Below are 24,870 nucleotides of genomic sequence, written 5' to 3'. Positions count from 1 at the left end.
GTACACATAATGTTGATTTTTGAACCATGTAAATGTATTAAAAAATTAAATAAAATCCAAAGAAAAACAAAACAAACCCTAGAATTTAAAACAAACTGAAATAAATCCAACTGCACATCAAATATGTAACACAACTATAGAAGAAATGATTTCACATGGCTTCGGTCGCAGTATTTGGATTGTTTAATAATGGAATATTTTTAAAGACAGAAAGAACTGGAAGGAAATTTGTAGGTTCGCTCAGTAGCTATGTTGATGCTGTAATTTGAAAGCGAACATGATGGTACTAGGAACCAAGATTTTCAGTGTAAGAGAAAAGAATTAAGCCAAGCCCGCTGGTTCTTTCCCTGCTTATGTCTAGTCTATCGATGAGCCCATTGAAGGTGTTCCCACTTCTCTTACAGTGTTCTCAATCTCCACCATTTCCTTTCGATTCCTTCTTAGAGTTTCCACCTCTCTGCTCACGTTACTCATCTGTTCTTGTATTTGGTCCACTTTTTTGACTAGAGCTCTTAGCATATGAATCAGAGCTGTTTCAAATTCCTGGTCTGCTAATTGCAAACTCTCTGCCATATTTGAGTCAAGTTCTGAAGCTTGCCCCGTGCCTTCAAACTGTGTTTTTTACCTCTGGTGTGCCTTGTTGTTTTGTTGAAAGCCAGCCATGGGACATCAGGTAAAAGGAACTGAGGTACACAGATCTTAGTGTGAGGCTCCATGGTCATCTGGCTGGGAGTCAGGCTGTATTTGCTATCTGCTGTAGCTGTAGGTGTTAAAGGCTAAAATTTCTCCCCTAGGTCCTGGATATCCCGAGAGACCCTTTAAAATTGGGTTTAGCCTTGCAGTTCTTGTCAGCTGTAACCCCGTTATTTCACAGGAGCCTTAATTATGTGGTGGTAGGACGGGGGAAGGGGAAGTAGTCTGCTACTTCCTATTATACTATATATATATTCCTATCCCAACTACTACTGAGTCCTATGATTAGGTCTCAGGCTGTGGAGAGCCTGAGCCCCTGGCCTGTGGCCTTCACAAGTGGTCATGCTTTCTCTTTCGCCCCTTACGTAAGACAGGAAGGCTAGAAGGGGCTGCAGTTGGGGGGTCTCTCCCCTCCCAGTTAAGTCTCTGGTAAAACCCACATTGGTTAGACTCTGGCAGAACACTTTCCCTTGAAGGCAGGGCCTGGTTAAGAACAGAACGCTGTGGTCATATTTCAGAACGGTTACTTCTCCCTTCCCCCTGCCAGAAGCACAAGGCACTTCTCTCTGATCTTCACTCTGAGAGCCTGGTGGGGCTCCTGAAGGAAAAAAATCAGGAAAGTGTAGGGGCTCTGTCAAGGCTCAGGCTCCAGGAGTTCAGACCTCTCGAGCTAGCCCAAGCCCGGTCTCCAGCAATGAGCCAATTCTCCTTGAAGGATTCCGACCTGTCCTGGCTCCGCCTGGCGTTTCTGCTCCAGGTAAGCTGTGATTCTGTCAATCTGCCCGTCTCCCCAGTTTTCAGGGATGGTTTGCCGTGTGACCTCAGTCTTCTCGTATGGATGTGCTTTCTATATACAGCATAATTTAGGATTTATGTGCTGTGATCCAATCTGAGAGTTGTTTTCCTTTAATTGGCAGTTTTCAGGCCACTGACTACTACATGACGTATATTTGCTCTTTGTGACACTGTCATCCTTGGGCTGTTTTTGTTGCTTTTTAAATTTTTTCCTTTTGCTCTATGGTGTGCATTTTCTTTGCTTTGTTAAAAGTCATATATTAACTAAGGCATAAGCATATTTAAAAATACCATTTTAATAAATGAAAAGACCAAATACAGAGAAAATTTTTATAATGCAAAAGGGCTAACTACCTTAATATATAAGGAATCTTATAAATCAATAAAAAGGCCAATGACAGAAATAAAAATGGGCAAGAGATAGAACAGATAGTTCACAGAAAGTAAATACAAAGGCTCTTACCATGAAAAGATCCTCAATTCACTTACAGCAAGAGCAATAAAAGTGAAAATCTGATCTGAGACTCCAATTGTCATCACTCAAAATGGCAAAGATCAACAGAATGGCAAAGGTCAACTGCTGTTTTGGACAGACTGTGGGGAAACAGTCATTCTTGTCGTGTTAACCTGAGTCCTCTGAGAAGCAGCCACCAGAACAGGATTAAGTGCATGAGACATTTTATTAGGGGAAACGCCTACAACACAAGATGGGAGGGAGCTGGGTTAAGCCAGGAGAGCTGTCAGACCATGATGCGAGTCTGACTCTCTGAGAAGGAGAGGGAGAAGCTTGGGTGGACGTGCCTGGGCTGCCGTTCAGTCTCAGGAGGGTACAGCAAGGCCACTGGGGCAACCTGGAACCCAAGGCAGCCATCAGCAGAGCCTGTGTCTCCCAAGAATGGCCCTGCCTGGTGTCCCTCTGTGCTGAGGAGGATTGTCTCCTTCACTAAAGTCTACTCAGCCTCTTTTTCAACTAGGCCTGACTTTTTGACTTCTGTGTTTATCTCTGCATTGTCTAATTTTGGCAAGAATTCTGCTAAGTCAGTTTAACTAGGAGCCCTCCCCTTTGATATTTGATCACCCTCCATATCTGATCAGGTTCCTCATCCTCCACCATCCTCCAGGTGACATCTGATACTCTGTTCTGCTGTTAGCAAGAATCCTGTTAGGTTGGTTTAGCCAGAATCCCTCCACCTCACCCCTGATGTTTCCACTTAGTAATTTTCTATCCACTGAGCCCCACCCCGCTCCTCGTCTACAAACTCCCACTTGCTCATGCTGTATTGAACCCCATCTCTCTCCCCAACTGCAAGACCCCACGACAATGGGCCTACAGCTATTGCCATGGCCCCCCTTGAATAAAGCCTGCCTTAGCATATTCAACAAGTGGCATGAATATTTTTTTCTTTAACGGTGCTCAGTCCCTGGCTAGGAGCAGCCCATGGGAAGCATGGCCTCAGGCAAACAGGCTATGGACTTCAGAATGCAGCAGCTGGAACTCTTGGTCCGAGGATCTTTTCAAGATGGCAGTGTAGGCAGACTGAACTCATCTCCTCCCATGAACACAACCAGGTTACAACTATTTTTGGAAAAACTACCCTAGATAGAAAACTGAAAACTGGGTAAAAAAAAACCCCACAACAAGGGACAGTCCTGACTAAGGCGGAAGAGGCAGAAAGTCCTTCTGGAGAGGAAAAAAGCCAACTTCAGGAGCAGCGGAGTTTCTCAGCCCGCCAGGCGGGAGCCACCCTAAGGTACACAGCCCTCCCTGGAGGAGTGAGATCCTGAGCGGGGGCCGATACTGCTATAAGCATCCTTCCGACTCAGCCCAACTGAGACGAGGGTCTTACTATCTGGAACCCTTGGTCAATGAACTCCCTGCAACTGGAGACCTGAGAAGCACATTCTCATGGTTACCACGCTTAAACACTGCTGGTGGGCAATAGACACATGAAAAGATGTTCAAAATTACTAATTATTAGGGAAATGCAAATCAAAACTACAATGAGATAGCACCTTACACCTGTCAGAATGGCTATAGTTACCAAGACAAAAAATAACAAACGTTGGAGAGGATGTGGAGAAAAGGGAACCTTCACGCACTGCTGGTGGGAATGCAAACTGGTGCAGGCACTATAGAAAACAGTATGGAGATTTCTCAAAAAATTAAAAATAGGAGTACCATATAACCCAGCCATCCCACTACTGGGTATTTATCCAAAGAACTTGAAATCAACAGTCCAAAGAGACCCATGCACCCCTATGTTCACTGCAGCACTATTCACAATAGCCAAGACATGGAAGCAACCCAAGTGCTCATAGACTGATGACTGGATAAAGGAGATGTGGTATATAGCTATATACAATGGAATACTACTCAGCCATAAAAAGACAAAATCGTCCCATTTGCAACAACATGGATGGACCTTGAGGGTATTGTGCTAAGCGAAATAAGCCAGACAGAGAAAGACAAACACCACATGATTTCACTCACATGTGGAAGATAAACACAGGGATAAAGAGAACAGATTGGTGGTTAATAGTGGGGAAGGGGTAAAGGGGCACATTTGTTTGGTGACAGGTAAAAATTAGACTACGATGCAGTCTGTACAGAAATTGATAAATAATAATGTACACCTGAAATTACACAATGTTATAAATCATTGTGACCTCAATAAAATAACTGGAAAAACAAAAAGGAAGCACCCTTCACGTCAGTGCGACCTTGCAGCTAAGCTTATGCAAGGAAGCATAAGGCAAGTAAGCTTATGAAATGGGAAGAAACGTAAGTTTCTAGTCACAAATCACGATAGAAATCCCTTACTGATTCCTGCTTCGTAAACTGAGCTGTAACTACTGGGAGCCCCGCTCCCTAACTGCCTTTGGTTTGAAAGTCTCCTTGTTGTCAGGCTGTTTGTTTCTCACTCAATAAAATATTCATATCCAGGAAAACCCTCTGAAATTTCTTTTGACAGTCACAGTAATGTAAATGCTAGATTTCGATCCAACCAAAATGACAGTATAATGACTCAATCAGGACAACAGTAAGGAAAGAGGACAGGAATTGGGTGGTGATGCAAGACCCCTCACCTACTGAGTGGCGAGTCAGCAGTTCATGCCTAAATGGGAAACCAAGACGTGGTGACAGAAGCCTGCTATTTGGAGACGTGGAAGCAAGGAGCCCCCGAGAGCTGGAGGAGGCTGTCCCGGGTGGTGACGTCCGCAGGCACCCAGGAAACCCACGAATGAGACAAGAAAACCACTTGTCTTTCTACACAAACCTGGCTATTTTATCAGACAATGAGATCTCTGCAACCCAGCTGGTTTTGCTGCATGAGTTGGTGACAAGAAAACAGGATGCTAAACCAGAGTCTCTTCTCAGGCATCCGGCTGTGTTTATTCCGCTGTTCCTTTTAACTTGTTTTATTTGAGATTACCCTGCTTCATGCTGCCCTGTATTCTCAAAAACATCTAGAGGACGGAGTGAAGGCCGGCCAGCTACATTTGGGTACAACGTCTCCATACAGTTAGTTCCTCTAGACCACGGGATTCAAGTCGGTCAACCCAGCATGTTCTGTGTCCGCCAGGGTGGACTCCTGGCTCTGCCATTAACCAGCTGTGTGATGAGGGGAACGTTATTGAACCTCTCTGTGCCTCAGTTTCCTCGTCTGTATCGTGGGGATAATAGCAGTGCCTACCTCACAGGGAGTCACATGAAGTGAAGACAGGAGGGAGTCGGTTGTAGTAGGCAGGGATGCTGCTGTTGCTCTTACACCGTGGTCGGCAGAAGGCTCCGGGCCCCGTGCAGAGGGGAAAGCCTGGGCTCTGGGATCTGACTTGGAACCACTTCCGTCTAGCGATATGATTCTGGATGAGAGACCCCATCCCACTGTCCCCACTCCCTCCCAGGGCTTCCCTCCTCTACTTTACTACGGGATCCTGCCCCGTTTTCAAGGAGACATGTGGCAATGTCTGGGGAGAACATGTGTGTTGTCACAACAGGAGGGGATGTCTACGGCATCTAGTGAGTGGAGGCCAGAGATGCTGCTCAACCTACAACGGACAGGGCGGTGCCCACAGCACAGAATCATTGGTCTAAAATGTCCATGGAGTGGAGGTAGAGAACCCTGAGCGGTGACATAGCTCCTTAAGGGCAAGAGCCACATGTACACTGTCATTGCCCCCCATTGAGCGTCCTACACTGGGGAGTTCGTCGGTGAATGACGTTTATCAATAACCTCCTGGCTGAGAGAAGAGGGCCTTATTCCTACTCAAGTCTCAAATACTGAACAGGGGATACGCTGAGATCGTGTAAGGTGTGTGAAGCTGAACGCGACACAGCTCACGCCCCAGGTGTGCTGCACGCTCCTTGGGAGAACATGGTACATACAGAGACAAATGAACTGAAAGACGGAGGGAGGGAAATGCAGCAAGTGCCAAGTGCTGTGGGCAACAGACGGACCAACAGCAAAAAGGAGGGTGTGCCAGCTTTGGAGAAAGGGCTGGGATAATCCGGAATGACGTCCTCCTCAGCGTAGGAAGAGCCCCATTCTCCCTCATCTGTAGTCATTATTTAATCGCCTAAGCTTCCTTAAGCTGGGTGTCATGGATGGCACTGTGTTCCCTCAAAACTCAAACGTTGCAATCCTAGCCCCTAGTACCTCCAAATGCGACCTCATTTGGCGATAGAACCTCCAAAGAGATGATAAGTCAAATGAGGTCTTTGGAGTGACCCCTAACCCAATATACCTGGTGTCCTTTTTAAAAGGGGGAATCTGGACACAGACACCCACACGGAGGGAAGGCGATGTGAAGACACAGGGAGAAGGCGGCCATCTACAAGCCAACGAGAGGATGGGACAGACTGTCCCCACAGCCTCAGACGGAACCAGTGCTCACCTGCCCACACCTGGATCTTGGACTTCCGGCCTCCAGACTGCGAGACAGTAAATTTCTGTCGTCTAAGACACCAAGGCTACACTAGTTTGGTATGGCCACCCTAGCAAAGGACCACCCTACACTCGGACCCGCTCCGAGCGCCAGGATTTACGTAGGCTACCGGGGGTAAGGAGTAAAGGGGAACCTGAGACAAGCTAAATGGAGGCGGGGCTGCAAAGAGAAGCCACACCTGCTTTAACCCACGAGGGTGAGGACCATAAAGCAAAGTGGAAGAAAAACCGTCTGCTGAATTTTGGTGTTTCCATGACTTTGAAGGGCTAGGCCACATATTCCAAAGAGTACCAAATATAAACTAAAGTTTGCTCCACGTGCTGTCAATGAAAGTTCAACACGGGGACACATAAAGCCATAGAAGACAACCCACGTCCCCTCAACGAACACGGCATGGCATTCTCAGTTCCACAAGGATGCTCTCAGCTTTTGCCTGAGGTCAAGGCCATACCCTTCTCTCCCAGGGGGTGGGGGGCAGCCTTGCTGCGTGGTCAGCCTCAGAGAAGGGGGAGAATCAGGTGGGACAGCTATGTTTTCTTTTTCCACACTGGTACTTACAGCTCATCCTCAAAGCAGATCTTGGCATACTTGTCCCTGCCACCCCCACTGAGTAACCGGTAGGCATAGGTGTTCGGGGGGCACGAGGTCCAGATGTCACATTTTTGCCTTTTAGGGGCTGGGGCTGTAAGGAACAAGAATGTGAGAGTTAGCATGATGCAAGTATTTATCAGAGAAATTCACTCCTTGACCATGAATGGCAGCCATTCTATCCCAGGACTTCACACAGGCAAGTCCCAGGGGAGCAGGGGAAAAACTGGAGTGGGGAAGGGGTCGCCAACTTTCATTAGGAGCATCGGAAATTCCTCTAAAGTCACAAAGTCAATGTAATCTGCTTTTGTCTTAAAATCACAAATATGCAAAAGGCAGAGGTGGGGGATGGGGACATGTTGAGTAGGCATAACAATTTCAAAAGGGTTGGGAACCTGCTCCTTGGCTGGCCGTCTACCTGCCACTCTTGGCAGGCAATGTGTATTTTGTATTACAATCAAAGAAAGATTACTTAGGTGAGAGAGTGCTGGTGAATGAAGAAATAGCCATCTACGGGGCATCTACCCAGCTTCTGCATTTACATACCCTGACACACAAATTCATCTGACACCCACTCTGGCCTTGGCTGACGCCTCTCCTTCCCCTTGAGCCTGAGGCACTGAGATCTCCTGCCTGGGGTGCTATGATGTCAGTACTGGCCAGCCCTGGAGATGTCTGCCCAGCACCCCCGTTTCACAAGGGTCAGCAACCAGGGAGAACTGGGGACCTGCCTGAGGAGCCCGCCGGCCCTGGATGCCCACCATGCACTCCCACTGAGGGATGCTGTGCTGCCCTCACTACTGGGTGCATCTCCCGGCTCACATCACAGGTGTGGCTGCCTCTCCTACCCCACAGAACCTATCATGCTGTGCTCGGTTCGCATTTAAATCCTGATCCCCAGAAAAACATTTAGAAAGTGCTCTCACTCCTCCAGTTTGACTGGGGATGTGGCTCTGATTTATGGATTACTGTGCTTCTCCGATTTGGGACACAGGGCTACGGAGGATAGCCAGTCAAGCGGCAAAACATGCGTGAGATGAGATACCACGAGGAAGGCAAACAGCCCCGCTCTGGAAGGCCCTGCTGGGGAGAGTCGGGTTGCAGACAAGCACGGTCACTGCGAGCTGAGCTGGACAGGCAGATGAGCTGGACGGGCAGACTTCCTGGTGACCACAGGGATGTGGGCGTGAGCCCTGCCCTCGGTGCCCGGGAGGAGAAAGCAGAGTTCCTCAGGGAGGGTGCACCCCGACATCGCGCTTACTCATCCCCTCCACATCTTCCTCCTCCCCACCGGCCCCATCCCCATCGCTGCCCACCCGAGCTGCCCACCTGCCCTGGTTTATCCTCTTTTTCTTAGCTCTCATCACTTTCTAATATCCTAATGTTTCCTTCTTTAAAAAATTCTCCCCAAGGGCCAGGCTGCTGGCTGTTTGCTTTTCACTGCACCTCCAGCACCACACCAGGTGCCCACACACGGCTGCCCTACCAATGTTTGCGGAACAAACACGCGGACATCTGGCCCCCCGGCTGGTCGGGCAGAAATCTGCACCTACTCCAGCAGACTGAGCCCTCGTCTTTTAAATAAGAAAGGACCATGAGATTTTATCTTGCCTGATTTAATTTCTGCAGAAAAAAATCAAAAGTAATAGAAAAGCAAAAAGAAGGAAAAAAAATCCCACATGTTTTCACTCTGAAGAATCTTCACTGTTTCAGCTTTCAGCATATTTCCCTCTAGAGTTTTCTATGCACACAGAGAGCATCTGCAAAGCTGGAAAATACAGACCAAACACATTTACATGGTATGCTACGTTACTTACATTTTCAAACAACATACTCAATATGCTTTTTCTCCATCTCCAGAAACCTAAATTTAAAGCAAGAGATCCAACCAATGACATGAAAAGTGTGATAAATACAGTATCTTTCCAGTGTTTCTAGACTTTTGGACACTACGGTGTATTAATTTTAATTTAAAAAAATTTAACAATAGTGCTCATTACTTTACATTTAGAGGTCATTTACCCAAAACCACAGTGAGCATAGTATTTGCAAATGTAACTTACATCCTGTTTAAAGTAGGCGTGCCCCGCTTCCCGGCTTTGCAGACGTCCTGAACGGACTATACTCAATCTAGAGAGAACGCTCTAGAGTGGGGTCCACACTCATCCTTCCTCTTGCCCGCCTTTCCCTTAACGCAGGCGACCCCTTTCCCTGAACCAGCACACGGCGTTGCGTTGCTCACTTCCTGTGGACCCTGCTGTTCTCAGCACAACTGGCCTGAGACTCACTGAGCCGGCCCTCTGCTCTCCGAGGAGGATGCTGTTTCCAGGTCCCTTTGCCATCGTCACGCCCCGGCAGCAGTGTGCCGGCTCCGGGATCTTCTCAGCTAGACGACGCGAAGGACCTAGGTCCTCGCTGAGGGTGCCGCGCCTGACAGCCGTGCTGCGACGTTTGGAGAGCTAGACGGTCTAACACAGCCCCGGCGCCAGCGGATCTTCAGAGACAGGGCCACGAGGACCCCGAGGACCCCAGGGATCTCCGAGCCCCACGGGACACGGAAGTTTGGAGACAGAACAACAGAGGACTAGGGAGGGAAACCGGGACAGGTATTTTGCTCTGTTTTAAAGCCAGCTGGAAAATCAGAAGCAGGCAAACATGGTCTGTTGACACTGCAAACGAGCCGGAGAAAGATTCCCAGCCACCGCAGAGCATCCACCACGCTGCTCTTGAAGCTGAACCCTGAGGAGCGACGACCGACCGGGTATAAACACCCCGCCCTCCCATTTCCTGCCACCAACTGGCAAGCCGACCACCTGCTGTGCAACCTCAGGGTCTGCTCAGTGAGCTCCAGACGGCTCAGAAAGCAGAGCAAAGCTCGCCCTAAGTCAGAAATTACACCTCTGAGTGATGGAGGAGAGGGTACCAGGCCTGAGGCTAGAGCACTTCTTTGCAAAAATGTTGGAAAGATTCATAAAGTCATCAGTGTTTGCACGATTCAGCTAAGGGTGTGCCTGCAAACATACCAAATCACAGTTCTGACTTAAAATATGTTTTTCACTGTAAAAATAGCAGTGAATGGTTTCTAGGTGAACTTCCAGATTTACTAAAATTTTTTTTTAAAAAGGCCCCTGTGAGGCTGCACCTGTGGGAGTGGGAACCCCGGCTTCCACCCCGCCCCCCCATTCTCATTCCCTCCCCTTCTTTCTTTGGCACCGGCTCCAATAGGCATTGTGAGCCCAAGTAACGACCCCAAAGAGCACCCAGGCGCCACCACGCCTCCCATGACAGTGCCAGAGGCAGGGGCAGCAGACCCCAAACTGAGAGCAGACAAGGGAAAGCGGGAGCTGGGACTCCGGGCAGGAGAGGGGGCCGGGCGTTCTCTATGAGAGCAGAGCTGGAAGAGATAGAGGGACGACATGGGACAAAGTGGGCTGGGACTCTGGCACAGGGACAGGGTGGCCAGTCCAGCCGAGCAAGCACCGTCCAGGAAAAGACTCCACCTGCCTCTCTCTCCTGCCCTCTGACCCCAAAGGCCTGACACCGGAGCCTCTCAGAACGGCTGTCCCATTTCTGGGGGTCTCATACGGATGCCTCCCCACCGCCCTCCTCCTGCCGTGGGGTCAACAGAACAATGGGCAGGTCGCCAGGCAAGGGCCTTGCTGCCCACGTGGCGGCCAGCTCCCCTGGGTGCCGGGGTGCGCTGGACGCAGGACCCTGTGCTTTGCCTGGAGCGAGGCTCCCTGCCCGCCGAGGGCAGAGCTTTGAACCCAAGGTCCCTGCAAAGCGCGGGCACTGTTCACGTGGATACGAGCAGGCACGTTTTCTACAAGGGAGGCGTTTGATTTTCATCAGATTCTCCACGGAGAATGTGACTCTAGGGCCCAAGGGTGGCATGGAAATGGATATTTATGCTTTCTTGCAGTGCCCGGCAAAGGTTGGGCAACTTGTATGGCCCTTTTTTAAGGCTTTCTTAACCTTCCATCCATTTCCTAGAAGCACAAAATGTCGCTCTGTGAACGAAGGCAGAAGATCATCTTCCTTATTCGGGGGGGACACGGAGAGGCAGATGTGACTCCTGAGAAGAGGGAGTTTTTTCCAGTCCTGCCTCTTCTCCCATCACGGTCACAGAGGGCCACATCTAGGTCCTCAGTGCTCTTTTCTGAAATTCCTTCCCCAAAAATCGAAAGGTAACGTTCACATGGATACGCTGACGCTGAGGCCCTGCCAGTCAGTGTCCCGCTCGTGTGTCTCCTGCAGAATCCGTTAGCTTAAGAGACGGAATGCCCTCCTTGGCAACATCACTCCCGACACAGTGGGCCTCTGCTGGGAATTTCTGTCTTAGACGTTATTCCCCTACTGAGCAAAGTTGGCCTGTCTGGTCCTTACATCAGTTAAAACAAATACAGGTTCTTAGACTCCACTCTGGACCCAGAGATTTTTGTGATTTCCCCGAGCTGGGTCCAGGAATCTGTCTTTCTTAAATACCTCCTGACTTGGGAATGATAATCTCATTCATCCCTTTAAATGAAGACAATGACTTCAGAAATATGATCTTGGCGTGTATACCAGGCAAACAAGAAGGACGGCTACCTGTTTGCTGACGGCCTTTCATCTATTTTAAGTCACTTTACGGCTGTGCATGCAGTTAAAGTCTAGCCCACAAAAATAAAGAGCGGAAGGCAGACAGCAAGCTCGTCTCTCTGCTAATCAGCGACAGTGATTTACCGGGCGCCTGAGTGTGGTGAGGCCAGGGCAACAGATGGTCAGTGCGCTGGTTCACTGGGCCCAGCGAGGCCAACGTGCAAAGATGCTGAACTCCTGGCACAGCGTGGAGTGGGCGGGTGGCCATTTGGGACAGACTATGTGGATGCAGGGCTGGGTCACCTTCACTGGGGCTTCGTTCCTGTGCCCCCCCAGATGCAAGTAGCATGTTGCTCCTACGCCCTCCACGTGGGGACACTGAGATGTGGACCATGTGAAGTGTTTAAACCTGTGATACGGCATTTTTACTGAGTAGAGCTGAATTTCAGAGGACACGGCAACGTAGCAGGTAGGATTTATTTCAGAATTGGAAAGAGCCTTAGATAGAGATGTCATCTACAACGCTCCTTCATTTTTATTTTTTAAAATTTTTTAAATTAATTAATTTTTCTTTTGAGGAAGATTAGCCCTGAGCTAACTGCTGCCAATCCTCCTCTTTTTGCTGAGGAAGCCTGGCCCTGAGCTAACACCCGTGCCCATCTTCCTCTACTTTATATGTGGGACGCCTGCCACAGCATGGCTTTTGCCAAGCAGTGCCATGTCTGCACCCGGGATCCGAACCAGTGAACCCCGGGCCGCCGAAGCAGAACTTGCGCACTAAACCGCTGCGCCACCGGGCTAGCCCCGTTCCTTCATTTTTAGATGAGGAACAACTCACAGGCCTTAACAGTTAGGTAATGGCAGGATTAGAATTAAAAATTTGTTTTCCTGGCTCTCCCATCAGTATTCCCTCAACAGCAGTCACTCGACGGCTGTCAGTTCATTTCATCTTGGCTGAGAGCCCAGGCAGGTGGGTTAATGCAGCTGATTGGTTTGGTTTAGTTTCGTCTGACAAGACTTTCTAAGACAATGATTGAACAACTTTATATCGGAAGTATATGGAAGCTGAATTCAACAGGGCTCTCTTTCAAGTTATTCTCCTTTATAGCCCAGTGTGGTAAGCTGTGTCTGCGGTCCGTATATATTGCTTCCAAACTAGATTCCTTTCTTTACTCATTCACAAATTCTTACTACACAAATATGCATTAAACGCCAGATACTATCCTCCACTCGACAGGGACATCAGTGAATCGAACAGCTTACATACGAATAGGAGAGACAGAAGTAAGTCAAAGAAGATCATTACAGACTATGATATGTGCTATGAAGGAAACAGGCACTAATAGCTCAATATGTATGAGAAACTCGCTGGAAATCAACACGAAAGCGAGAAACACAGACAGAAAATGGGCAAGGTACGAACAAGCCGCTTACAGAAGAGGGGGCCTGAGACAAAGGCCTAAAAACAGTGACACAGCACTGTGTTCTCGGTCACTCGCCCACCAGTTCAGAGCCTTTTCACAAGGGCGCCCCGGCCGCCCGAGGGGGCTGGGGATCAAGCCGTATAGAGGTTCCGATGAGTCTGGGTTCCTTCCCTAAGCTGTTCTTTGTTCCTTGTCCTGCCCATCACAGAGAAATAAGAGCCTCAAGTGTGACTTGGTGTTCTCAAATTCATCAGTAACCTGAGAAATGCTCGTCACAGCAGTTTATACCCGTCAGACTGGCAAAATCACAAAGCTGGATCATGCAAGTGTTGGTGAGGGTGTCGGGGACAGGAGCCCCACGTGCTGCTGGTGGGAGTGTAGACAGGCCCTTCTGGAAATGCGTCGGGCATGACTTAGATCATGCTGATGTGGACCCCATGGTCTAACAGTTCCACTCCTGGGTTATAAATGCAAAAGACAGTTTCACCCAGGTCCAGGGTGACTGTGTGGGACGTTCCCTGCCACAGCATCTGTGCGGTGACCAGCTGGAGGCAATCCAGAAGGGACACTAGGAGGAGTCACACCCTAGGCCCGACACAGCAGCGAGCAGCCTGGGAGGAGAGGTGCCCACAGCAGACGGGTCCTCGGCGTGGCACTAAGTGACAACAAGGAAACAGAATGCGGTCTGTCACCTAAGCCAGAATACACACGCCACACCCGGAATGGAGCAGCCCATTCTGCAATGAGGTATTCAAACAGAGAGGTCTCACTGAACACCTCAGAGGGGTGGGGGAAATTGGGGTGGGAAGTGGGAATGAAACAGAAGAGATAAATAAAATAAGGGAGGCCTGGGCCAGTGCAGGGATAACAGGGCATGTTAACTCCATCACGCGACCAGAGGTTCGAATGGGGCAGGGACCAGGAGACCGACAGACAGACAGGGGCGGAGAGGCGGGGAGGAGGCGGGGAGGGGAGGAAAGGCTCTGGGGAGCGGACACACCAGGAGGCTGAGCCCTGGAGGGCAGGAGGAGCCAGGCTGTGCTTCAGGCCTTTCCAGGAGAGCAGTCTTCATAAAGTAGATGGGCTGAGCATGGGACTTGAGCCACCCACGAAATACGAGGCAGAGGGAAGGCAGAGAGGGGACAGAGCCCAGGGAGCTGCTCTGAAGATCCTGAGGAGGAAGGGAGAGGCCCTGTCGAGAAACCAGCGTGACCCAGGGCACTTGCTGACCAGCTCAGATTCAAAACCTCGGAGGAGGGGCAGGAGGCAACGTCCAGGGTATAGATGGCGTGAACCCAGGAGAGCCCGAACTTGCGGGACATGAACCCGCCTCGGGAAATCCAGAGCTGGATGGAAGCCCTCCAGCTGTGCTGGGAGATAGGTCATTGTGAAAGGAGAGACAATGCAGTGGGAAAAGCAAATCATGGATTAGAAGAGTGAAAGCCCCAGGGGGCAGGATGCAGCACTGCAGTAGGTGTCCCAGCTTGGGGGTCTCAGTGGGCCGCCTCGGCCACGGGGTGGAGCACTCTGTGCCTCGGTTTCCTCTTCTCTCAGTGCCAGCCCGACACTGACCTCACATCTCAACGTGCTCCTTCCTTTGCTCCAGCTTCCCCCCAAGATGTGCCAGTCACTGCCCTCATGTGGACCAGGGGCTGGGGACACTGAGAACAAACATACTCTAGGGGAGCGTCAGAGGGCCCCTGCAGAGCCCCGAGGACTGGGACATTCCACGGCCCCTGCTGACTGCAGGACTGAATCCAGCCCTGGAACCTCGTCCAGCAGGGGCAATCCCAACCCCTCCTGCCTGTTCAGCAGGCCCAAGAGGGCTGCAGGGGTCTGGAGGAGCCCAGGAGGGGCGCCAAGGGACTGTGCATGTGCCTGGACAAGGGCCACCTGTGTCCACACGGAGGCCGTTCCCTGGGGAGCCCCCCCAGTCACACCGCTGATAACAGCGCGAAATAAGTCTTGCCGCAAAGCCAGTGTGGCCCTACGGATGATGCAGTCCCTTTTATAACCTATCAGCCACAGGAACACTAACCTGCCAGTCACTGGGCTCAACCCCCAACTCAGAGCCTGCCAGACCCCCAGGCAGCCATGCATCCCTCCAAAGTGGAGGTTCCAAGCCAGCAAGAGCCAGGATGCAGCGGCTGCCTAGCCACCCTTGCCACGCCTCTCCCACCAACGTTAGGACTCCATTAACTTGACAGCTTCAGCCCTGGCCGCGCTGGTGGGAACTGGAAATTACATTTATGAGCCCTTGTAAAAAGACTGGCATCAGACGCAGCTCGGAGAGGCAAGCTGGTGTCCGGGACAGACTTCACATTTTGTGTAAAAATCCAGAAAACGAGAGAGGAAGCCCTTTGAGGGCATCTCCCACGCCCTCCACATGTGGGGACACCCCTGCAGCACTGGGTCCCATCCACGGCCTGTATGCAATAAGCCTATCTGATTGCAAGATCCACTGTGAAAACCTTATGAAAAGTAAAACCACCTCAGTCATAGTCAATTCCTAGAAAGCTCTTTTTTTTTTTGGCCATAAAAGGTAATTAAATTTGAAAAGGAAGGATATCCAGTTCTTTATATTTGTGCAAATTAACTTTGTATAATTTATTAAAAAGATACCAGCATATCTATTTACCATGAGATTTTGAAAAGGGATACAGATCATTACTTTAGCATTCCACATGTTTTCCAATGTAATTTTTACACCAGATATTTTGTAATTTCACTTCATTCCCAATTTGAGTTGTATTCCAAAAGCATATTTTTATTTAACACAACCTCTTGTGTCAAGTTTCTTTGTTCGTTTTCCTCACATCATGATTTGCCTTGGGGTCTCGCACCAGGGTGAGCAAGGGTACCTATCTTGGAATGGTGTGGGAACTAAAGGACTGATAAACCTCCTCCCCCTCCTCCCCCCTTCCTCCTCCTCCTCCTCCTCAACGTAAAACGGCCAGTCCAGGCAGAGCCAAGGCCAGCGCTCACTTCTCCCGCTGCAGCCGAGCTGCAGAATTGCTGGTTTGACACAACCCGTGCTCACCTCTGAGGACAGGCCTCTCACCAATGCTCCGGATGCTGTAAACAGCACTGGACAGGGATACGTCTGGAATGAGCTCTGCCAGCAGGTACCCGGAGTACCAGGCGCACATGGAGGCGAAAAAGAGGAAGACTGCCTTCAAAGTGCCTGGGGACAGACAAGACAGACGATGGGCGCCCAAGGTCAGGCGCTATCAGGCAGCACCCCCCCCCCCCCCCCCCACGCAAGAGCCTCCCCGGACCCGCTCCTGGGCCTGCCCCGGCCGACTGCATCAGGCATTCGTGCACCAGCATCAGCAGGATGCTCTGGAGAGAAATTACTCCCTGGAGGCTGTGGGCAGCTGAGGGCCAGGTCTGCTTTAACCGAACCATGAGGACTTGGTTGGCTTTGCTAAGACTGGCATTTAAGGTAGACAGTGGCAGATAATACAACCGAGATTGGAATATTTTCAAGGCCAGCTTTCTATGTTTGCTGTTGGTTTGGGTCTCAGAGCTTCCTCAAATGCTAATGGTGACTATTCATCAAGTGGCCTTGGGAACCAACGCACCTGACAAGGGCCTAAAAGACCAAGGAGCTCATTGCCTTTGCGAGACAATCAGATCTGAGCGTGCTCCTGGAAGCAGCCTGGAGGCTCCAGAGGGCCAGGGCTTCTGTTGTTTGGTTAGTTGCTGCATTACCAGGGCTGAGAATAGTACCTGGTGCCTGTGAGCATTCAGTGGGACCCTGTAATGCTGGAAAAAGTCCCCAAACCTGCCATTATCATCACAGACGAGCCTGTGGGGACGCCCGAGGTTCCCGACAGCAGAAAGTTCCCAGAGATAATCTTTCTGGTTGACTGGCTCTGGAATCTTCCCCTCAATTCCTAAGGAAAAGGCATTACCCAGTCCTAGGTTCCCGGGGGCCCAGGGGACAGCTCCCTATCCCTTCCCAGGCAATCCACTGCCAGGTCCCTCTGATTTTACCCCCTAAATATCTCACAGATCAGGAGTGTTCAAGATCACCAAGACTGCCACAATGTAGGAATGGCAGCATAAAAGCACAGCAGGAATTTCTCCACCAGCATCCAAATATGTGCTAATAGGCCCAGTCCTAAGAAATAAGAGAGCGAAAGAGAGAAGGCGAAAGAAGAAAGAAAAGGAGGAAAAACAGGGGAGGGAAGGAAGAGGACCTCCCGCCTGACCCTACACCCTTCTGCGGCCGCCTCATTTCTGGCCCCTTTCAGGCCAAGCACCTGGAAATAACCATCCTCTGTGCAGCCTCCAGGCTCACCTTCCACCCCATGGCTCAGGGCAGCTGTGCCACCTGCCCCAGGCCCCCAGATGATGGCAGCCTTGTGCATGTCCTCCCTGGACGACACTCTTGAGGGAACTCCCATTTCGTGGGCAGGTCCCAGCCTCTCTGCCAGCTTTCCCTCTCTGGGTGCAGCCTGGGCCCCTCTTCAGGGTCCCAGATTAGCTCAGCCAGACCATCCTGAGGTCCCACCAAGGATGTCGTATTGCCCAGCTGATGTCAGCACCCCGGCATGCCTGGCCTCCCACTTAGCATGTCCCAGAGGAAACCCTTGATGCTCCTGGCTCCCCAAATCTGCTCCGGCCCCACGTCTAGCCCGCCTCAGCCGATGCACAGGGTCAAGTGCCGGACACCTGGGACTCTTCTTTGATTCCACGCTTCCCATCCCAGCCCTGAGAGAATCCATTGGCCAGTCTCATTGGTTCTACCTCCAAAATAAATCTCACGTCCCTAGACTTCTCTTCATCTTACTGCCTCCACCTGACCAGGCCATGTCCTTTTGTCCTCACCTCCCCTAACACTTGTCCTCTCCCACTGGTCATGAAACCCCATGCCCACGTGTGCGTGCCATGTGTCGTGCTGATTTATCACAGGGTGGTATAATAAAGAATGTATCTGGTCTTTGTCCCAGTTCCTGGCACACAGCTCCTAAAACCCTTAGAATCTCCTGAGTGATGTGAGGGTCTGCTGTTACCCGTAGGGAGCTCCTTTCAACCACACTGAGTTTATGCTAATGAGGCGACTGGGCTGGGTCCTCAGATAGATTCAAGGGAGGGGCTGGCCTTGTCAGATGTGTGATTCGTGGGCTGGCACTTTCAGCCCACCCCCTGGCCTCCAGGAGGGGAGAGGGATGGAGACTGAGCTCAGTCATGTGACCATGACATACTAAGACACCAATAAAACTCTGGACTCCCAAAGCTTGGGGAGCTCCTTGGTGATGAACACACTGCCATGATAGGAGAGTGATGTTCCGGGACTCCGGGGGCTGAGGGCACAGAACTTGGAGTCCGGGACCCTCCAAGCCTTCGATCCATATGTTTCTTCATCCAGCTGGTCCTCCTGGCATGTATTCTTGATAATAAAACTGTGATTACAACGACAGCAGTGCTTTCAGTGAGTTCTGAGAGTCGTTCTTGCCAACTATCAAACCCACAGGAGCGTGGGAACTCTCAAATTAACAGCTGGTCGGTCGGAAATGCACGTGGTTCCTGAGACGTGTGACTAGTGTCTGAAGAGAGGGCAGCTCTCCAGGACTCTGCCCTTAGCCTGTGGGGTCTGACGCTCCCTGCGGGTGGTCAGCATCAGAACTGAACTCGCTGGCGGGACACCCAGGTCTGTCAGAGGGCTGGCTCTGCCCCCAGAGCCCTGGGCAGGGGTCAGTGAGCCGTTGGGCCAGCCCTCTCCAGGTCTGCAGCCCTGGACACAGAGGCAGGACCCCAACTCACCTGCACACAGCCCAAGGCTTCCTCGCCCTCCTGCAAACCTCTGTCTGTCAGTCCGGCCGTACTCAGCTCTGGATCTCAGCTCCCTCTTTATTGGTAGCAGCTGGAGCTTTCCCTCTCTTTCTGGTGACAGCAGCTGCCTGTGGACCCCTCCACTGCTGTGTTTCATCCAGGCTGTATGTGCTTGTGCTCAGAGGGCCCCGTTAGCTTAGGCAGCCACGCTGATGGAACGGGACGCTTCTGTTTCATCTTGACAAGTTGGGTTTTTTTCAAGTGCATGTTTCAACATCAATTATGTTTTTTCTATCTTCCAAACTGTGCCGTCCCTAAGATCGTTAGAACGTTACGCAGAGATGGCTTCCTGTTGCGAAATACCTGGGACAGTGTGGCCAGTGCAGTTTCTAGGGCTGAAGGGATATCTCCAAGCTGGAAAAACCAGCCACAGAAAACAAAATGAGAGCAAAGGGTGCGGCAGGCTCCCTTTCTACCACTCCTGAGTCTGCTCTGCGCTCCAGCCACACTGACCTGCTGCAGCTGCTGCACCCCCGCTGTACCCCTTGGTATGAGTCGGTCCCTCTGCCTGCAGGGCGCTCTCCTGCACAGACCCACGGCCATCTCCCTCTCCTGCTTCCCGGCTCCCCTACAGCGACTACCTGGCCCCACTGGGGTGCAGCCTGCCATGTACCTGTGGCCTGCACGGGCACCCTCACATCAGTCCTTCACACGCCTTGTTGGCATTGCACACCAAGGCTCCCTTCCCTCCACGACCGTGCCTGCACACCTGGAACAGTGCATGGGCCACGTGACGTCCCAGAAAATGCTGCTGGATGCACATGGAGTGAGCGGTGTGATGTGATTGCTGGAAACATGGAGCCAGCACTGAGCGAGTGTCAGGTTCAAAGGCAACAGGAGCCCTCTGTGTTGGGTCACAGCTGAACTGTTTTGCCCAAGTGTCATATTGGAATGGAAAACTGGCAAACCCAAGATTATTCAGAGGATCTTCTAGTCAGCACGTCACATGTAGGAGCTTTGAGCACAGAGCTGCTGTTTAGCTTGGAGAAGAGTGAAATGACAAGATGCCACCTTTCAAATGTGTAAAGAACAGCTATGAGGAAGAGAGGCCGGACTCGTCCCCAGCTGAACAAGGACAAATGGATGGAAGGGACAAGGAAGAAAATGAACAATGAGTAAAAAGCCCAAGTGCCATCACAAACAGAACAGCAAACCCCGGGCTGGCCTGCCTGGTGAGGCAACAGGCTCCATCCCCGGACCTTTCCCAGGGCTCCTAGGGAGGCTCTGAGGGATCTGTGCTTCTGGTGAGGGGTGCAGCTGACGACCTCCAGTCGGTTTCCTGTGGTGGTTGAGAGAAGCCAAGACCTAGAGCCTGAACTCCCTCAGGGTGGGAGGGCAGATCCAACAGCCAAGATGGAGGCCCAGGCTGGTGGTGAGCTGGACTGGCAGCCAGTGCATGGGTCTAACCCGCAGTCACAGAAGCAGTCCAGCAGCCCGAGGGAGGGCAGGCTTACAAGCCAGGAGGTGACGGACAATGTCCAGGCAGGCAGCACCAGGCGAGCTGTGGCACAGCCAGACGCGGGGCTGGACACCTGCATCCGGAGCTCGGTGCCTGGGGTGGTCGCAGAGCGGGCGGGACATGAGGCAGCTTGTGAGGACAGACTCAGACACTGGGCAGCAGAGAAGAACAGCGCTGGGGGTGGGTGGGTGGGGTGCAGCTTCATCTTAGGAAAGGTGGAAGCTCAGGGACTCAGCTGAGACAGGCCCCGGGACCAGGGTGGGCCTACCCTGGTGGGAGGGGGTCCAGCAGCTTCAGAGGCGGGGGTGGAGGAGGAGGAAGTAAGCAGAGTCCAGGACACTGCTGGGATTCTGTACCTGTGACCTAGCCTCTTCTCGTAAGACATCACTGGCTCACGGGCGTGTCCGCCTCTGTGCCTCCGCCCAGCAGGGACACGTGAGGAACAGAGCAGAGGCCAATACTGAGCCCAGGGAGGGAGTCGGTGAACTCCCTCCCAGAGACTCTCATTTCGCGTGGGTGTGTGTGTGCCTGCGTGTGCGTGTCCTACCCTCATCCCCACCCTCAGATCCTTGGGGGTCTCAGGCTGGCCTGGGACACTTCACTTACACTGGAGAAGAAAGCAGTCCTAAAGCCAATTTACACTAAACCCGGCTACAGGGAGTGGCTCCCAGGATGCCCCTCACCCTGCAATCCGGGGGCCCCGGAGAGGGAAGTCTGAGCTCATAGGAACACGCTTCCACTGGTGGGATTGCCTTCAACGTGAGGCAGGACAATGAAGCTGTTTGTCACTGGCAGTCTTGCCCCATGGACCCAAACCCCATGCCCTGGAGGTCGCTACCCCTGTCCCCTTTGCCTTTGAAGGGCTGGGAGGGCTGAGCAGCGGACGAGCCACATTTGGGACTCTGCTGCTTTGTGGCTCCAGTGTCTTCCGTTGTCACTGTTTTGTTGACCGAGGCTTTTTGGCAGAAGGACTTGGAGGTGCCACACCTGAACACCACAGCAGGTGTGCAAGGTGACCCACCTGGAAAGGTTCATATGCCAATGCCCTAATGTGAGGCGTCAGGATTACCACTGCCAGGCAGCTGCCCCCTCCCCCCAGGAGAAGGGCGGTGGTGGCTTAACTTATTTCTTCCACTCTGAACGTCCTTCCTGAGAGCGGTCTGCCTGGCGAGGCCCCAGTGCTTGGCTGAAGTAACCAAGGAAGTATTGCTTGCAAGAACGTTCACAAACTCAAAAGGGATAATGCTTCTCATTTCTGCGGGCGACTTCTCTTATAACCACGCACCCCAAGATCAGTACACACCTGCCGTCATGTTGAAGCTTTAAGTGAAAGCTCAAGAACGAATCATGAGGGTTGTGTGTGAAAAAACTGCAGGGAGGGGAAAGCAATCTGACAATACTCAGCAGTGTCCACTACGTAACCAGCAAAACGATAAGCACGTAATACAGAAATAATGAAAAAACAATTCTTCCAAAATAGTTATAATGAAAGTCAGTGCCCCAAGGGAGGTTTTTTCCTCACCCCAAAAGAGCTATTTATGTCCAGTCATTTATCTACAGTCCACACAAGTTACCAAAAACAGTGCTTTTCATAAATAAATGGTTTTGTAGAAAACATGAATATGTTACATAATAAAGCAAAAATCTTAAAACCCGGCTTTCCTACACTTTGGGGATGGAGCAGAAGATGCGGTGTTAGAACTTTCTGGAGTGTGACCACATGACCGGAATGCTAGGGCAGGAAGGAAAAAGGATCATTTAGTCTAAGAAACACTTCACTGCAGCCGACCCACCATCCAGAGATGGGGAAGTGGCTCTTCAAAGAAGCAAAGAGAACTTTCCATTCCAGGAGGAATCCAGATTCCTCGGATTATAGGAGAAAAACATCACAATCCATTAGAGAGGGTGTGTGACAGAAGCAGGGCAGTTAACTGGGGACCCTTGTAAAGTGAGGCAGGCAAGCGACAGAGGCCAGAGGCCGAGGTCGGGAAGACAGGCTTTGAGATAAAATGATTGGTGAAACAGTGGGGTTTGTTTTTCTTTCCTCTTTCCTATTTTTTCCAAATCTTCTGCAGTCTCAAGTAGTTTGATAAATGGAAAAAATAAAAACTCGCATAAAAAGATGCCACCGGAACTGGTATCATAAGTGACAATGGGGCATTCTGTGTTCATTAGTTCCCCTTCTCACCCACTCAAATTCCCCAGTCACTTAAAAACGGCCTCACTGTGTCCTTCCTTTTCCTAATTTGTTGGATTGGTCAGCTGGACCTGTGGCTAATGACTCCTGACTCCAGCCGGACGATCCCAGGTGGAACCCACAGGTGCTTCCAACCAGCAGCTGACAGCCCTTCCTGGCGCTGTCCAGGGACACCCCTGCAGGCACACGCGCGCCCCGATGGAGGGAGACACCTCTTCTTGCAGCTCCTTGGGTCCTGCTCCGCCCGCACTCACCAATACCCACTCTCCAGGTAAAACGTCACACTAGCTGACCCCCTCCTTGCCATGTACCCCAGCGAGGGCGGTGGGGACAGGTAGGAGCGGGGCGGAGGAAACGGTGCAGGGCTACCTGCTCGGGACACCTCAGGTGATTCGCCTCTGCTGGACTCGCTTCCCACTTTCCCGATCCCGGGTCTAAAGGAAGACGCAGCCCCAGCGCCAGCCCCACCCTCCTCTCAGCACGGCGGTCCTGGGAGGGGCGAGGGGCGACTCTCCACTGCCCGGGCCCGCCTTTCCCTCCTCCCGCGCTGGGGGTCGCACTCACCAGCAGCCCCGGGGCGCATTTTCCAGGCGCTGCTTCCCGCCCTACTGGCCCTTGGTGGCAGCTCCGGGTGGTGACTGGAGGGAGCCTCGCACAGACTGGATGGTCCGCGAGACACGCCCTCAGGCCAGGCCAGGGGCAGGCACAGGGCGGGGCCGGCCGGTGCGCAGGGCGGGTGCGGGCACAGGGCAGGTTGAAGGGGGTGCGCCGGGGCAGGTGCGGTCACAAGGCAGTTGCGGGCACGGGGCAGGTTGACGGGGGTGCGCCGGGGCAGGTGCCGGCACGGGGCAGGTTGGGGGCCGGGCGGCAGGTGGGGGCACAGGGCAGGGTTGAGGGTGGGGCGGCGCCCAGGCGGGATGCACTGTAGGCCAAGCTGCCTGGGGAGCAGAGAGAAGGAGCAGGGCTTGTTCTGAAGGGAGGACACTGTGTCTCATAAAGGCTGGTCGCCCCAGGCCCCAATTTAATGTCTCACAAGGGAAAACGGCTGCAAAGATCAGCACGCCTGAGCCTTTTAACGGTCAAAGCTGAGTCCCGGCAGGGTCCGAGTTCCCAGTCCACGTCCCTGGGCCGGGTTATGAGGCTCCTTGCTTTCTCCGGAACGGTCTGGCTGCCCACTGCTTTTTGCACAGCCCAGCACCGTGCACCGCTCTGTTGCTTCCTCCTTTACTCTGGGGGTAGATTAGAAAATCGGGGCCAGGACGATGCCCCAGGCCCCACGGTCAGGGTCACAGGTCTGAGGTCCTCTTGTCCACACGGAGGCCGGGGGTGCCGGAGCCGCGTCAGGCAGGTGTTTGAAGAAAGCTTCTCAGAAGACATCCCAGACAGGGCTCCACACAGGACCAGGGGCTCTCTCCCCACCACACTAGACCAGGTTTCTAGCACCCTTTGGAACCCACGTTAGTCACAATGGCCTCAGGATACCAAGACCAAGTTAAGGCTACAAGGACTGTTGGCCACTTTTGCTGGAAAAGAGAGTTCCAGGAAGGAGGCTCTGCAGAGACCCAGGCTCCACCCCAGAGTCCGGCTGGCTCCGGCAGTTCTGCTCTGTTCCCATCTCTCCTCTCCCAGGAAGCTGAAAGGGTTGAACAACACAACACCAAGTGCCCTCCCCTAGCTCAGGACATCCATCTGCCTCTGGGGTGTCACAGGGGGTTTGGCCATGCCTCTGCCTCCACCACCCCCTCCTCCATGGGCTTTGCTTCCTGAGAAGCTCCTGTGTGGCGCCATCCAAGGTTGGATGTCCTCGAGGTTCATCCATGTTGTAGCATGTGACAGGATTTCATCCTTTTCAAGGCTGAGTAATATTCCATTATATGAATATCCACATCTTGTCTATGCACTCATCTATCGATGGACACTGGGGTTGCTTCCACATCTTGACTAGTATGAATAATGCTGCTATGAACATGGGTGTATATCGCTATGAGGCCCTGTTTTCAATTCTTTGGGGTCTATACCCAGAAGTGGGATTGCTGGATCATATGGTAATTCTATTTTTAATTTTTTGAGGAACGGCCATGCTATTTTCCACAGTGGCTGAATCATTTTACATTCCTAATAACAGTGCACAGGTATTTCAATTTCCCCACATCCTCACCAACACATGTTATTTTGTTTTGTTTTGTTTTTTAATAGTAGCCATCTTAATAGATGTGAGGTGACATCTCACTGAGGTTTGATTTGCACTTCTCTAACGATCAGTGATGTTGAGTATCTTTTCATACGCTTGTTGCCATACGTATACAACCTTTGAAGAAATATCTATTCAAGTCCTTTTCACTTTG

General features: G+C 51.7%; 1 protein-coding gene across 2 annotated transcripts in view; it reads right to left on the bottom strand.

The window, feature by feature from the left end:
• The window catches only part of FAM3B (FAM3 metabolism regulating signaling molecule B), a 42,987-nt gene extending 19,746 nt beyond the window's left edge, over positions 1 to 23,241 (bottom strand). The window contains exons 1-3 of one of the 2 annotated variants that reach the window (XM_014839279.3): positions 23,090 to 23,241; positions 16,069 to 16,212; positions 6,994 to 7,117 (exon numbers count right to left, since the gene is read on the bottom strand). In XM_014839279.3, coding sequence (XP_014694765.2) covers positions 6,994 to 7,117; positions 16,069 to 16,212; positions 23,090 to 23,108 — 287 coding nt within the window. In that variant the 5' untranslated portion in view covers positions 23,109 to 23,241. The remainder of the gene's footprint in view (positions 1 to 6,993; positions 7,118 to 16,068; positions 16,213 to 23,089) is intronic. The other variant, XM_044750967.2, reaches the window with a different exon arrangement.
• Between the last annotated feature and the right edge of the window lie 1,629 nt (positions 23,242 to 24,870).

This window comes from Equus asinus, chromosome 18, assembly GCF_041296235.1.
Source record: "Equus asinus isolate D_3611 breed Donkey chromosome 18, EquAss-T2T_v2, whole genome shotgun sequence".
NCBI classification, from domain to species: Eukaryota; Metazoa; Chordata; class Mammalia; order Perissodactyla; family Equidae; genus Equus; species Equus asinus.
Note: the sequence above shows the minus strand (reverse complement) of the source record. Positions and strands in the feature narration are given on the sequence as shown.